Source organism: Chenopodium quinoa, unplaced genomic scaffold (genome assembly GCF_001683475.1).
Source record: "Chenopodium quinoa cultivar QQ74 unplaced genomic scaffold, ASM168347v1, whole genome shotgun sequence".
Classification (NCBI taxonomy): domain Eukaryota; kingdom Viridiplantae; phylum Streptophyta; class Magnoliopsida; order Caryophyllales; family Amaranthaceae; genus Chenopodium; species Chenopodium quinoa.
The window spans coordinates 5,888,922-5,904,893 of NW_018742815.1; the positions used below are offsets into that span (position 1 = coordinate 5,888,922).

General features: G+C 34.9%; 2 protein-coding genes across 8 annotated transcripts; one reads left to right on the forward strand and one right to left on the reverse strand.

Moving 5' to 3' along the window:
- Positions 1–334: 334 nt before the first annotated feature.
- LOC110725887 (GPI mannosyltransferase 3-like) lies at positions 335–5,986 on the reverse strand. Its single transcript, XM_021905355.1, has 9 exons — positions 5,559–5,986; positions 5,335–5,452; positions 5,052–5,156; positions 4,210–4,496; positions 1,892–2,173; positions 1,604–1,805; positions 926–1,077; positions 671–833; positions 335–597 (listed from the first exon to the last, which is right to left on the reverse strand). Exons 1-9 carry the CDS (start codon positions 5,780–5,782, stop codon positions 514–516), a joined length of 1,617 nt encoding a protein of 538 aa, XP_021761047.1. The 5' UTR covers positions 5,783–5,986; the 3' UTR covers positions 335–513.
- Positions 5,987–8,225: 2,239 nt separating this feature from the next.
- On the forward strand, positions 8,226–15,573 carry LOC110725888. 7 transcript variants are annotated; one of them, XM_021905357.1, is made up of 8 exons: positions 8,226–9,280; positions 9,629–9,694; positions 12,574–12,714; positions 12,865–13,095; positions 13,443–13,635; positions 13,729–13,833; positions 13,921–14,802; positions 14,916–15,572. In XM_021905357.1, the coding sequence occupies exons 4-8, from the start codon at positions 12,895–12,897 to the stop codon at positions 15,407–15,409; spliced, it is 1,875 nt and encodes a 624-aa protein (XP_021761049.1). In that variant the 5' UTR covers positions 8,226–9,280; positions 9,629–9,694; positions 12,574–12,714; positions 12,865–12,894; the 3' UTR covers positions 15,410–15,572. The 7 variants fall into 7 exon arrangements, with proteins under 7 accessions (XP_021761049.1, XP_021761048.1, XP_021761050.1 ...); XM_021905356.1 differs by having other exon boundaries at positions 8,226–8,420; positions 9,200–9,694; XM_021905358.1 differs by having other exon boundaries at positions 8,226–8,420.
- Positions 15,574–15,972: the final 399 nt, after the last annotated feature.

Genomic DNA, 15,972 nt, shown 5'->3' on the forward strand with positions numbered 1-15,972 from the left:
ACTCATTAACCTCAAATATCAGAGATTCTTTACATCAGCATCAGACAGTGAAAACATATTAAGTTATAGATACATAAATGCATTTTGAACTCTTCTTACAGATTCCATGCAAAAATAAACCTACATGCATCTTACTGTTACTGCCCCATTTTAGTAAGAAATCCAGTGTTGGTTGTTGCCATAAAGACTGAAAGCCATGAGCAATGGCATAAAGCGGATCAAAGAAGACAGCATAGACAATCGTAGCAGGTCAAAAGCGCAGCAGTCAAATGTGTAAGCACAGTACCAGGAACGATAATAAAATCAAGGAAAAGTGACAATCACCATAATTAAATTAAGAACAATCAGTAGTGATTCTATGCGGTATAAATTAGTGAAGAAATGTAAAATTTCAACAGCTAAATCAATGTTAATACAGTCGAGTCAAAAACGAGAACACTTTTATTAGCCAGCCAGAGTATGAAAATACCAAAAATAGTGATCAGAAGAAGAAACTGGCATATGTCAGTTCTATCACCACCCTGTGTACATATACACAACCATTGACGATTGAAGATCACGATCTACCTTAAAGTGAGAATGGAAGAATCTCTTCACCTGCCAAACCAATAAAGCTTAAGTTCAGCTTCAGCACAAAATGAATAACTAGTGCTAAGAATTGGAGATTTACCTCTCTAAAAGATTGTGAGATTAGAAATTCTTTCAACTTCCTCTCTTCAGAATCAAATAAAACAATGTGGCTAGGTAAAGACCAGTTCTTTGCAAGTTCTGTTGCAAAACCACGTGGATCCAGCATGAAACGGTCAGATTCATCTAGGGTTCCTCTTTGTTCACTAATATGATAAAACCAGAAGATGTTACCATCCAGAAACAGAATATGCAGCAAAAGAGGTACATTATCGGAAATAAAACTGCAAGCTTAAACCTTGGTGTACAGTCCAAGAAGCGCATGGGCAGATTTTGGTGAACAGCTGAGTAATAAGGTGTGGCATGACATGGTGTCAAGAAGAGTACACTTCTGACTTCACCATTGAGTGATTCTCTTGCAATATATTGCATTACGTCTTCAGGTCCTCTCTGTCCAAGGATTAAAGTCAGTACAATCCAACCCAACAGAAATTTCAGGACTGAAAAGACTAGTCTAAGTCGAAGTACCGACCTAGTAGAACATAAAACTACAACTATCAATCTCTCACCACCACAACAACAAAGCCTTATTCCCAAAATGATTTGGGGTCAGCTAACATGAATCATCGTAACTATCAATCTCTCACCCCAAACAAAAAATTTGGGGAAATCTATGCCCCTCCTGGTCTTCAAGTACTTACTTTGTGGGACATGAAGCGCAGAAGCAGTGAAGGTATCTTGTGAGAATTAGGGTCTAGAGTCTTAGGTAATGTATTCAACAAAAGCTGCATTCTCCCTTATAAAATACTACAAGTATTGAAGTTATTATGATTTATGACTATCAGAGATTCTTCTCCAGGGGGCATCCCTCTCATTCAACAAGGAGATAAGGTAACACCACAGATGATAAAAAAGACCAACGGACCAATATTTACTCCCAAAAATCTATTGATACTCTCTCACTTGATGAATATACCTGGTGAACCAAACTCATATAGAAGCCCATCGGGATGTTGGTGACAAGCAAAAAGAAAACTGCTAATCGCAACTTTACAGGCCATTTAGTATGTGTGGTTGACGCTTTTTTGTTTTTACCCAGTGGTAAGTCAGGTGCTTCAAGAGCTGCTAATGAATACCCAGAAAACAACAATGCTATTGGAAGAATAGGCAAGATAAACCTGTTTGCAAAAGTATTAGCCTCTATAAAAATCATAAAGCTAAGGTGAGAAAATCATCATATATCAAAACATGAATTAAAATGTACCTGAATTCTTTATGACCCAACAAACTGTAAATGCCTATAACCCAGCCAATTAAACCAGACAGCTTCCAGTGTTTAGAGTCTATGATGCCTGCCAAAGAGAATGGCAAGAAGGTGAAGATCATCAGAGGAAAACCTTGAGTGAAATACCAATGCCAAGGATGAGTTCCATAATAGTCTCCGCCAGAGGAAAGAAAGTTGAATTTCAGAAAATTTAAAGGCACTATGACCCAAGACCCGTAAACCATACGATCCAACAGAGTTGTGATTGCAAGAACTGCTGTCCTGAGAAGGTAATTGAAGAATAATAAGAGCACGAAATCCAGTCAATTAAGAAATAGATTACTCTATATTCATGTGAATGCAGCATGAGTAGCTACAAAGGTTTGTAAGAGTCATGTGTTTGTTATGTGAGAAGCTTTTTAGAATGCCAACTTCAGAAATATACCACATCAAAGAAACGGTATGCACATCTTAATCAAACATTATGGATCAAACATGCTCAGAAAATACTTATAAAATTCAAGAAATGGCTATCATTTTTTCTTTTTTCCCACTGCCAGAGAGACTACAACGCTTTCAAAGACTTTGCAGAATTTCTACAAACAGACTACTTTTTCATTAAAATTGGTCCAACAACTGCCCTTCCACAAACAAAGCCCTGTAATGGAATCTAAAGACTGTTGTGATAGAAGACATTGTTGAAGATGAAAACACAAAACTTGAGGCTAAGCACAACACCCTTGAACAAGAAGCTGAAAGGTGAAGCCACTGCCTTTGAAGCTGAGGGCAGTGTCTGCAGACATTTTAAAGGAGTTTTACACTCTTCGCTTTTCTTCAGAACCTCTGCTATAATTTACTAGCTACTACATTCAATCTACTTCAGCTGTAATCTTTCAACTACATGTTCTATGGCTTGGTACAGGAACAAGTAGTAATATGCTACATATTCCTAGCTTTACTGATCACAAATACTTGAAACAGCTTCTCTACCAATGGCATATTTGTCAGAGAAGAGCTGTTTTTGTAAGTGGGAAATAACAAAGCTGTTTCCAAATCCAAATAACTAAACACGTGATTTGTTGCTAATAAGTTTCCATCGACCAAATCAACTACCAAAGACTAACATCTCAGAGTCTAGCAATTTATTAAACTTCATTGGCCTAGGAAGGGCCACACCTGATCCATTACAGCCCTGCCTCTGTAAACTTCTTTTCTCAATCGCTACAGATAGATTTTCAGCTTGCACTCTCTATTCTTCCTTCCTTCTCATAGCTGGGAATATTGCTCAGGGCTTCAAATAAACATCTGCAGTGAACAGAACTGGATCGTGGAAGCTAGTTCAACTAAAGAAAAGATTTTAATTACCTAATTGTGGCTTATTGCTTCTAAAGTTCTTCTAGGTGCACAGATGTTATCCTAAAAAATTAGAGAAGAGTTGAGGGTCATTCTCAGCTGTCCAGGGAAGAGAAAAACAAATTTTGATTTCTTTTAGCTATAGGGTGCAACACAATTACAACATTCCTGTGCATCAAATGTTATGCTTTGACAAGATTTCACAGCTATCTTCCTTGTAGCAATGATAAAGGCTACTAAGAAAAATCCCTCTCATATCACATCCTTACTCAGTAACCCTTCACCAAATTGTGACAACAGTGATTCACAGTGATTCACAAATTTTGATTTCTTTTAGCTATAGGGTGCAACACAATTACAACATTCCTGTACATCAAATGTTATGCTTTGACAAGATTTCACAGCTATCTTCCTTGTAGCAATGATAAAGGCTACTAAGAAAAATCCCTCTCATATCACATCCTTACTCAGTAACCCTTCACCGAATTGTGACAACAGTGATTCACATATTGTGTAAAATATTCAATTCCATCCTTTGGTGGAAAGCCATGGCATATTTCAAAACAAGACTTTAGTGGAAATCCATGGTCATTGTCAATACAAGACCATTGAACACATTAACATATGAATATATAATGCTCTAGCATTCTACTAGCACTTAAAGACAAAGGGCCAGCAACATTTTCTCTTGACTCCCCTACCCTGCCCCAACACCACTTCTAGAGTATAGAATGAATTACATAACGCTAGATAATATTATGACATTACCAACTTGATTCAATAAAACTAAGATATTCAATGTGCATATAAATGTGTGTGTTGCATGCTCCAAAGCCTTAACTAGAGACTTATTTACTTCGTGCAGTACACGTTCTAAACAGGCTCCTGAGTCCTAACCTTCAACCCAGGTATACACTCAAAAGTGAGATCATGAGAAAAAGAGGAAGATAAGCAGTTGTACCAACCCAATAGGAGCAGCCTCAAGAAAGACGAATTTTAGTCTATCGGAAGCCACAAGCAGCTCTAGAACAGCGACATACAGCCATACTGTGGCACTGGTTGGACGAACAGCACAGGCTAATGCAGCAATAACCAAAGCCCACCTTCTTGAACTTGAAGACATTTTGCCAGAGCTAACTCTCATGCATGGCCAATAATAAAGACTGACTATAGTAAGAACAGTCTCTAAACTGTTTGATAAAGTTCTCGTACAACAGAAAAACACAAACCAGTTTGTAAGGTGAGAGAAAAGCTGTGATTGCAAGTTAAGTACAACTCAGATAATAAACGTGTTTTGATAAACCATGATATTTAAATTAAGGCTGTTCCCGCCATTCAGTAATGGAATTTCAACTTGTCTTTTCGTGAAATGCCATTCCGTAACGTGTGTTTAAAACCACACCACATCTGACATAAGCCAAAATTCTCTGCTTCAGCCGTTTAAATCTGTTCAAAGCTGTTAAGCTAACGAGTACAATACATTTACATGCAAAAAATGTTTATTCACTGCAAAAATATGGATACTTTTCTTAATAGATTTGGTTTATAAAGGTACATTTTCAGCTATAATCTAAATATATGTGCCACAGCTCTTAAATCTACAATGACAAAGTGAAAATTTTCCAACTCATCACCTCACAAAGTAACACCCAACGATGCCCTCATTTTTCGAGTGATACTACATTTGCAACCCCAATATTTTCCTATTAAAATGGTCAATTAAAGCATCTGTATAAATCTAACAGAAACACCATTAATTTGCAAAAAAAGAAGCTTCTTTTTAAAAGAAAACCAAATAGAAGGATACAGTCCATTTTGCAACTTGATTCCCAAAAATCATGTCAGAAAATTTGTACAAGTACAAATCACATATGGCAGCAAAAATGGATTGCAGCAACCTTGGTGCTTTCATCTGAAACAATCATAAGCAATGATCACCAAAATGCTCTTACATCAAACAAAACAATTCAACAAACATAATACAAAAATAAACATTCCATCTATTACATCATGATTGTTTCTTGGGCCATATCATAACATAAACTCAACCCACCAAAAACACAAAAGAAATAAGGAATCCAAACAATTACCATAATCCAAGGAGTATCAAGGTGAAGAAAAGCCAAAACTTTATAAAGAACAGCAAACAAAAGAGGATGCAAGTAACCGCGAATTCCCCTTTTCCATTCCCATGTAAAATGTCCATATCTGCAATTTAAAACCCACATAAAAATGTTAAAAACATATAATTTCAAACTCGGGTATTTGAAATAATAACTCGAGGCATCACTCGGGCCAATAACTAGTTGCGTACCCAAACACAAGGCGATGCGCAACTTCAAGGGACTGCCAATGCTCATCAGGGTTAAAGTAAGTCTGCACCAACAATGAATTTACCATACGCAAAGCAAGACAAAGGTAGAAAACGGACTTCCATGATGCAGTAGAAGATTCTGGATTGTTCTTTGAATCAACATCGAAAGAAGCTGGAACATCTACTGTTTCCCTTTTATCAGATACATTTTGCTTCATTCTCATTATCTAATTAATAACAATAATTGGCATTAATTACAGTGATTAATCTGAGTAAAGAGGGTTTAGGACGGCGGCGAAGAGAGGAGTTGACCGGAAAAATGGATATTATGGAGTTGTAATTGAGGAAAGATGGAAGATTAACAAGAAAGGTATTATTGCTGTGATTTAGTTCAACTTAAACAAAGGAAAGGGGAGATACAATTAAGGATTTGTTACATCACATGTCAATCACATCTTGTTCAATTATATACTACCTTTGTTAATTGTTATGTACAACTTTGTAATATTTTATATCTCACAAATAATACCCCAAAGTTGCACATAACATTTAACGGAGGTAGTATTATCAATTTTGTATTTGTTCCAATAAAATCTAATTAGAGGATAACAAGGTTTTGTTGTTGTTGTTTTGTTTCTTAATTCTTAAAAGAAAAAAAATAATTTTAATAATTTTCAAGCTAATATCCAAATCATTGGAGGATACTTTGATAATTAGCTTGGTCAAGTTAATGCCAAGCAAATTAGCTTACTAAGCTAATTAGCTTAGAAATTAATTTTCTCCAATAAAATACTAATTATTTAAAAAATAAAGCTGAAAAATCTAAATGCTAATTAGCCTAACCATTGTGGTATGAAATAGCTAGAAGAAATAATAGCTTTGCAATCCTAAGTGGTATGGCAAGCTAATTTGGCAATTAGCTTGCCCTTGGAGTTGCTCTAACATACTTGTGTTAGATAATTGAACATAATCAATATGGGTAGATTTTTTTGAAACGCCCAAAATAGTATATGAACTAATATTATGAAACGGAGGGAGTAATAATTTTTTTGAAAAAGTTGATATTAATAATCCTAGTTTTTCTCACTACTTTTTAATAATTCAACTTGGATTATTATGGAATAATTTTAATTTGAGTCGTTTACTTTCTTCAATCTCAATTATCAATAATCAGTTTAATGGTTATTTTATTTATTTATTTATTAAATAACACAAGTCATAGGTTAATTTTTTTAAAAAAAAATTATTAAAAAAAAAAAAAAAAAAAAAAAAAAAAAAAAAAAAACTAGCTAGCCAAACCCTAACCACACTAAATATCCGGTCACCCGCCCAACTATCCTCCTCCTCCGCCAAACTTCTGGCCTTTCCCCACCACTAGCATCTTCGCCCACTTCCCTCTAAACAATCAAACCCCCCCCCCCCTATGAAACCCCCACACAACCACCAATATAATAAAACCTTAGCCTCCACTTCAAAACCTCTAACCGCCACTCCCCCCTACCTCAAAGCAGCTAGGGTTTTCGACGATGATGAAGGGGCTTAAATAAGGGTTTTTCATTTGTTATTGTTCTTCTAACCAAAGGATCATGCAACCCAAAGAGTAAGTACAAACTCTTAAATAGACCTAGTTTACATTAATTTTATTGTGAACCACTTAGGGACACTATAATTGTTTTATCAATACAAAAAAAAAAAGTCACTATGTTAAAATATAGGGTTATTATATGTTAAAATAAAAAGTCATTGTATTATGGTAAAGGTCATAGAATGTTGTAACAAAATTTTTAATATACTGGTTAATATGAAAAATAAAGGTCACTATATTAGAATGAATCACTATGTTCAACATAACGCAGCACTGTCGGTTCGTATAATATTAAAGGTCACACAAATTTTAATAAAGATTACTATGTTAAAGTAAAGATTACTATGGTTAAAATTAGGGTCACAATGTTGAACATAAAGTCAGTTAGGCGCTTATGGATCTTGGGTTCACAATAATTTAATGTGAACCAGGCCCACACAAGTTTTCTTTTTTTCAATAGAAAGGATGTGTAATTAAGGTTTTTGAAATCAATTTGGAGATTTGATTGTGGAGATAATTTGTTGCAAATTGATTAATATTTCGTGAATTACTGCTATTTATGAACACATAACCTTTCATGATTTCATTTCAACTCTCAATTATCTAATTTAAACCTTTCAACGGATATATTAAACCTTCTAATGTATAAATCAAGTCGTACAATACTTGATAATTGTTTCTACGGTTACTTTATCCCTACTTTATAAAAAGTGGAAAGACGTTCTTATGAACAGTGGTCGGACCTTTATACCCTCAAAATTGTTTATTTACTTATTTACCTTATTACCCCCATAATAATTAACACACCCCCACAATAATTAACACCTTCTCCCTTCAGCTTTCTCTCTCCTCTCCATGTGTCTTTCTCTCCTCTGCATGTGTCTTCATCTCTGTTCATATTGCCGAAGAGAAGTATTAAGTGTTGAATTCAGAATTGCAAAGTTCAGCACTTCAATGGAGAATTCCATCTCTGTTCAAATTTCTGAACAGAAGTATTAAGTCCTGAATTCTAAATTTACAATTCTCCATTGAAGTGCTGAATTTTAAAATTGTGAATTTACATTTTCAATTGAGAAAAATTGATACAAGAAATGACATCAAAGAAGCATTTCGTGGTCCATCGGGTGGTGACGACCACGTTGAGGAAGGGGGTAGGACAGCACAGCTGCCTGTCGAGGGGGCGGCGGCAGAAGATGACGGCCAGACTTCATGGGAGGTGGGTCACCGATCACTGATGCCTCTTTCTCTCTCCTCTCTATACAGTGCAAAAATACAAGGTTTGTACTCCTGCACTAACAAAATATTAGTTCTGAATTGTGGTCAACAATTGGTTTAGTATTGATTTATACTCACAATTTTTCCACCAGTCAGAGATAGAGTGTGTTCTTCTTTTGATAGTTCAGTATTGATTTAGAATAATTAGTTGATAAATAATTGAGTCTAGCTTTTTAGTTGCATAGTTTAGTACAGAGTATTGATTTTTGCTCCTAAATTTGCCACCAATCAGATTTGGGCTCTTTTTCATTTTGAATTGTTGAAATTTGTGATTATAAATTTGAAGGTTGTGAAAAAAACTTGGATAGGCAAAAAGGGTTTTTGATTGTTGTTTTTTGTATGGCTATTTTTGTAATAGTATAAATTCATTGATTAAATTAGTGCTTTTTCTAGCTGGGAAATTCATAAAGTAAAATTGATATGTAGTTCATATTTGTGTATATCAATGGCATGTTTGTGAATTAGTGTGAATCTTTTGTTCAATTTTTATGTGTAAAAGTACACCATTTGGTATATGGTTTCAAACTTTCAATACATCTAATCTTAATTGTTTTATTTTCCCTTGATGAATTTAAATGAATTTCCCAACATGCCCTTAAATATTCAGCGAAATTAGTAAAAGTACTTCATTTTATTCTTTGTATAGAATTGATATGTTACCGGATCCCCTTTTAAGCTAATGGGGTTTGATGAATTAATGTGGTTTTTTTTGTTTTGTTTTTTCTTATAAAGAACCGCTTTTAAGCTGACAAATGAATTACCTTGACTCTTATTGCATCAGTATGCTGGTATATAGAGTGCCAAATAAGGGTATTAGTGATCACTTTTTCGCCATTAGTTTGCAGAACGGTAATCATGGAAGGTCAGTTTTAGTGATATTTAAATTTCATTGTAGCAGTAATTCTTAATAACAAATGCTATATAAAAGCCACTTAAATTTACCAAGTGTTATACGTGAGATTAATTTTATCGAGTTCTTTCTTATTTTTACACGACGAGCATAGAGGAAACTAATTGAAGGAGATATAAATGACAATTAAATAAGATATCGTTAGTGTTACTTATGAACAGTCTTCCTCTCCTGTTTGGTGTTAATACAAGTCAACGATATTGTTAACAATGTGTACAAATTTATGTTGAAGTGGTTTTTATTGAAAGTAACGAGTTTTAGTAGCTACAATTTTCCTTTTGAAGTGGTTTTTTTTTGTAGGGCCCTGCTCAAGCTCAGACCTTGAGGGATTCTCTGACAGAGGCATAGTCTGATATTGTTGTCGAGGTTTATTGAATACTAAATTTCTATCATCCCTTCATCAAGTTTCTGTCATTACATGACGAAAATGTGTGATTTCAAGTTATATATTGTCATGGCTTTATTGCCTCTGTGTAACACCCCAATAATTCTCTCTTTAAACTTGTGAGGACCCTGAACAGTATTCAAGAGAATTACTGGCGTGCTACCGCCACGTGTTCAAACGTTAAGGCTTTATCAGAAAACAGCAGCGAAAAAACTAAATCAGTTATATATAAGTTTCAAAACCAACGAATGAAACCAAATTAAGTCATACAACTTGGAACCATTAAGACCCTTATTCAAAACCCAATAAAAGTAGTAAGTGATTAAATTCAGTGTTCAAATAAATTCAAACCCAAAAGAAATAGTGTTGAATAAAATCAAATTAAAATAAATTCAAACTTGCAAAAGAAATAAAATGCAAACAACCAACTCTCTACTCAAGATCCCACAACCCTGATGAATGCTGCATGTGTAAGAATCTGTGGTAATTCAGCTCCCCAATATTACAAGTGTAAAAATTGGATCGTCACAGGGTCATTGAAAGGCGAAGGCCATGACCAAAGAAAGACACACAAAGCACGCAATCAGCAAAGCTGAGTACATACAAGCTGCGAAATAAATTAAGAAATCCATAACATGCTACTAATACTCAATCATCATACATCATTAAATTATAGACTCAACACACGACTCAACTATTTATATTACTAAGACTCCATTAACTAATAATAGGTAAATCATTATTTTTATTCATTGGATTACACAATAGACAAGGTTGTCCAACCCATGCTCCATTTGGAACATCAATAAAAGAAAAACCCCATGCCTCCTTTCGGAAACATCAATAAACATCCAACGACCACGGGCGCGACTCCGTGACAGTAGTTAGTATGAGATCTCACCTAACTCCTAGTTTTGAAAAATATTTGAAATAAGAGACTCGTATATCAGATGACCTCGAGAAAAGTACACGGCTAATACCCCATGTACCCCAACCCCTGATTGTCATTACTCCAGAAGTGCACCAATCCAGAGTTTTATTGCTCATCCATCTTGCACTTTACGTGATTTACATGTTTAGACTTGGTGATGACTCATATGCATAACAATACAATCAATCCAATATCAATTCAATCAAGTAAACAACTTTTCAATTTCAATTCTTGATTTATTAGTGGCAAGAAACATTTATTATTTATTCCCTTACTACCACCTTGAGTGCATAAGGCACCCCAAAACCTTAACCTCGTCTTAGAAGATTTAAATTCTTCCTTTACTCATCCTGCTTGCATAATCATGAATGAGTAATAAATTAATCATTACACCAATCATATACCTTTTCCTCTAAGCGCACCTTGCATAATTAGAGCACAAATAATACTTGCAATATAAAATAGTGCACGTCATACGAAATTCACAATGTATAACCAAAATTTAACTCAGTCATCCCTATACATGATACTAAGTTTTCGATCCGTCGTCCTTAAACATGCACCTAAAAGAAAGGTTTCGTAACTTGTACGTACCTTGAGCAAACGAATTGGTATGCCACTTTACTAAGTAGAAATCACCTTTAATAAACTCCTCTCCTAAGCCAAATAATAACATCTCAATTAATACCCAATCAATCAAATTTACAGCAATACTAACTTACTTTAAAACCTTTAAAATCCAAATCAAACAACACTTTAAAACCTTCCCTTTAGTTAAAATTAAAGGCTTATATATAGTTCTTTAAATTTTCTTCATAAAAACCTTAAAATACACTCTTATACATGAAATTACAGCAAGTTCAAAGTCTAATAAAAATCTGAAAATTATATAACAACCCCTAAAAATCTCCCTTTTTAATGGGTGATTAAACCCTCTTTATAAAACATCAAAAGTAGTACTTAGAAACTATTTTCAGCACTTAAAACTTCAATAAAAAACATATATTTATGCTTAATTAACTTTAAACGTAATTAATTTTATTAATCAAACTCAAGGATAATATTTTAAATATAAAAAAACTTCGTTAAAATCAAAAACTGCCCGAAAATCATATTTAGAGGCTGAATTTGGCCACAAGAGGGTGGTTTGGTAGTGAGTCTTTCTTAAAATGTTGTTTTCACATGGAAAACACTACTTTTTCATCAAAATCGGATGAGTTCAGAATCTAATCGGGATTAAAACGGGATTAATATTAACGAACGAAAATCTAAAAATCAAAACACGAATCTACGTGTTCAAAATAATCTGGAATTAAGTTAAACTAATCAGTAGTTATAATCACCAAAATTTCAAAACATCATTACTATAAAAGCCCTAAATCAATTGTTCATAAAAACCCTAAAATCATGATTTTCAATAAATTGAAACCCTAGGTTTATAATTCATAAAATACGAAATTTATAACATAAATATAATTTGAAATTTATAATCTTTATACCATTAAAATATAATTTGATACTAAAAATATAATCTTTATACTAAAATCAAAACCCAAAACAATTAAATTAACATTAAGCAAAATAATGAAACAAAGGAGGATGAAAATAAGACTAACGTTTTTGTGTGGGAAATTTTTGGAGATTCATGGGGTATTTATAGGAGAGAATTATTGTAGGGTAAAAAAAAGATTGGGCCTCATAAAAATAATGGGTCGATTAAGTAAACAAATGGGTTAGGATTGTGTGATTGGACATAAATTGTAGAATAAAGGTGCATAAAATAATTTGTTCAAATAATTTTCAACCCAAATTAATAATTTGAAACTTTTGAAATTAAATTATGAAAAATAACAAATAAATATTATAAATAAAATAAATTTTCATTTATAAAATATTTAAAAATACGGGGGATTACACTCTGTGATGCAGATTGGACTCCGCAAAGGATCTAACTCTTTAGTTGACGCACGCGCTGCTGGGTTCAGTGAAGAGAATAAAACTTTAGGTGAGATGTGGGAGACCATTTCCGAAAGTGATCTTGTGATGCTGCTGATTTCTGACTCTTCTTAGGTTTATGTCTCTCTGAAATCTTGCTCCTCTGCATATTTGAATTAGTTCTCTGTTAATTATGAACTTGCAGTGGAAATCGTATCCGTAGTTTCAGCTGAATGTTTTATGATGGTTAGATTAACTTTACCCTTTCCTTTGTCTACATTTCAGGCTGACAACTATGAAAAGTTTTTCTCCCACATGAACCTAACACGCACCATTCTTGGGTTGTCTCATGGATTTATTTTGGGGCATCTGCAGTCTTTGGGAAAGGAGTTTCCCAATAATTTCATTGTGATTGCTGTATGCCCAAAGGGAATGGTGCCTTCTATAAGGAGGTTGTATGTCCAGGGTAGAGACGTCAATGGTGCTAGAATCAACCCTAGCTTTGCCGTTTACCAGGTTTGGCTCTTTTCATTGATTCTTGCTAATGCATTGTTGGGGGTGTGCCTTTTCTTATGATTGAATTTGCACTCAATATAAACGTGTTTACTCACTGCAGAATTTGTGTTCTGTTTTGTATCTTAGCCTTCTGGACAAGGGCGTTACAGTATATACTATTCTTTTCTATCAAAAAAGATAAATTATATCTACAAAATTACAGAAACTATTAATTTCAAATTCTATCTCTGATTGGTGACTCAGTTAGATGGATGAATTTAAAAGGTCTACTCAATTAATTAGTAATTAAATGAGAAATAGAATAATTCCATGACAACATTAGTTACTGCCCAATGAAGAACCAAAAGGTTGTTGATGCAGGAGTACAAAATAACTATGGTGAAAGGTGGAAGAAAGCAAGAAGGGATTCAAGGGAATTATCAAAGGTTAAAAGAAAGCTGAAAAGCAGGAGTATAAATCGGAGCTATTTACAAGCAGCAGGTTCTCGAGTTGATTCTCTTTTTACTTGTCCAACAACTGAACTTCTTATATATATGATGGGTATGTACAATTTTTCTTTTACCCCATGAGTTCCCATTTTTTTAAAACCAAGAAACTTCACATTACTTAAATAAGGGGTGTTTCATATTGTAGCAGATTTCCCAGAATATCCTACAACATCAAAGACAAGAATGAGTGCTCGACAACGGGCGATTTTGGGGATTCCAAAACCTAAACGCCAAAAGCAATCAAAGACAGGTGAATGTCTCTAAATAATAAGCTATCCATTTGTCTGAATTTTTAAAGAATTGTTTCGACTGAATGTTTATTTAAAACTGCTTATAGCTGGTGCCGCAATAAATGTGGGCCAATCGCTGCCTACTAAGCCCATGGAGTTGTCTGCCCCTCATTTTTGCGATAAGTGTTGTGCAAAAAAGCTAGCCTTTGAGTCATTGCATTTTTGTTGCTGTGATGGTGAAGTAGAAATTACTTCCAATGCTTTACCCCCTGAATCATATAAACTTTATACTTCTAATGACGATGATTCGGATCATTTTCAAGCATATTCTCGCCTTTACAATAACCTATTTGCTTTTAGCTCAATTGGTGGATTTATGGATGGGGATATTCATAAAGGAATATATGCTTTGAAGGCTCATGGCCAAATTTATCATAATATTCCTGACCTGTTGCCTGATAATGAACCACCAAAATATTTACAACTTTACTTCTATGATGCTATGTTTGAGGCAGAAAATAGACATGGTCTTTTTCCAAACTTAAGTCCAAGTATAATTTCCTTGATCATGGCTATTATGCTTTTGAATCCATATGCCAAGTTTTTCAAGTCTCTTCGGGAGATTGAAGTCACTGAAGAGACTGAAATCAGGCTCAATAAATACCCCGTTCTTGATCAACGTGTTTACAATGCTCCGACATCCGAAGAAGTAGCTGTGATATGGAGTGAAGGTACTTCATCTAGCCAAAGCAACAGCCCACATATCATTGCTCATGGAAAATCAAACAAGAGCCATAAGATATATCATTATTATGGCTGTTACGATCCGCTACAATACCCACTTCTATTTCCTCGAGGTGACTGTGGGTGGCATCACGGTTTACTAAAAATATCTCACGGAGGACGGTCCCAAGTGGAAGACCTTTCAAATATTGTCATTTCAGACAATGTTCAAGAGGCAGCTGATTTGGTAACTGAAGAAGGTTCTGGTAAGACAACAAATTGTGACTACTTACACCTAAATTATGTTATTTTTATTTATGTCATTCCCATATTAATCATCTAAATGTAACTATTTTTATAAAAACTAATGGAATTGCAGCTGCTGCTCGGGCGAAGAAGGGCAAGCTTATTTCTTGCAAGGAGTACTATGCATACAAGTTTCAAATGCGTGCTGGAAATTTCATCCTACGGGCTGGGCGGCTATTCTTACAATATATTGTAGACATGTATGTGAAGATAGAGAATACTCGGCTGGATTTCTTTAGACAAAATCAGGCACAAATTAGAGCTGAGCTATATCAGGGATTAGTATATACACTAGAAGGCGGTGAAGCAAATGCATCGAATGTAGGTCAGTGTGTTATCCTCCCTCCTTCCTTTTTGGGGGGGCCTTGTGATATGCAACGACGTTATCTCAATGCTATTGCTTTTGTACAACGTTTTGGGAAACCGGACTTATTCATAACAATGACCTGCAACCCAAATTGGCCAGAAATCAAAGCAGAGCTGGCACACGGGGAAAAAGCACAAAACCGACCCGATCTTCTAGCTCGTGTTTTTGGAGCAAAGCTTATAGCACTGAAAAAAAAATAAAAGAAGGACAAGTGTTTGGAGAGGTGGCTGCGTTCATTTATGTAGTTGAGTTCCAAAAACGTGGCTTGCCACATGTTCATATGCTCATTATTTTAAAGCCGGAATTTAAGATAAAGCATCCAGACTCATTTGACAAGTACGTTTCCGCTGAAATTCCTGTAGAGAATTATATAGGTACTACGTAGCGGAAAAACATGAATCATATTTATACAATACCTAATCCCAAGATCTAATGCATAACACATAAAGAACATATAATCGTACCTTTGAAGCGTGATTCCACGTGCGATCGAGCAAGAACAATGGGATATAAAGAAACCCAAGCGTGATTCCTCTACTTAGTCCACGAGCATGGATTAAACCTCCACTAATGCTAATGCTAGTTAGTTGTGATTGAACACTTCAATCAACCTTCAACGGAGATTTGAGCCACGAACACACCACAACACCACCCACATGCCACCACACGCGCCACCCGGGGAGGAGGGTCGTACGGACAGGGAGGAGAGAGAGAGGGCCGAGTAGAGAGAGAGAGAGAGAGTTAGGGTTTTTGGGAAACCTGG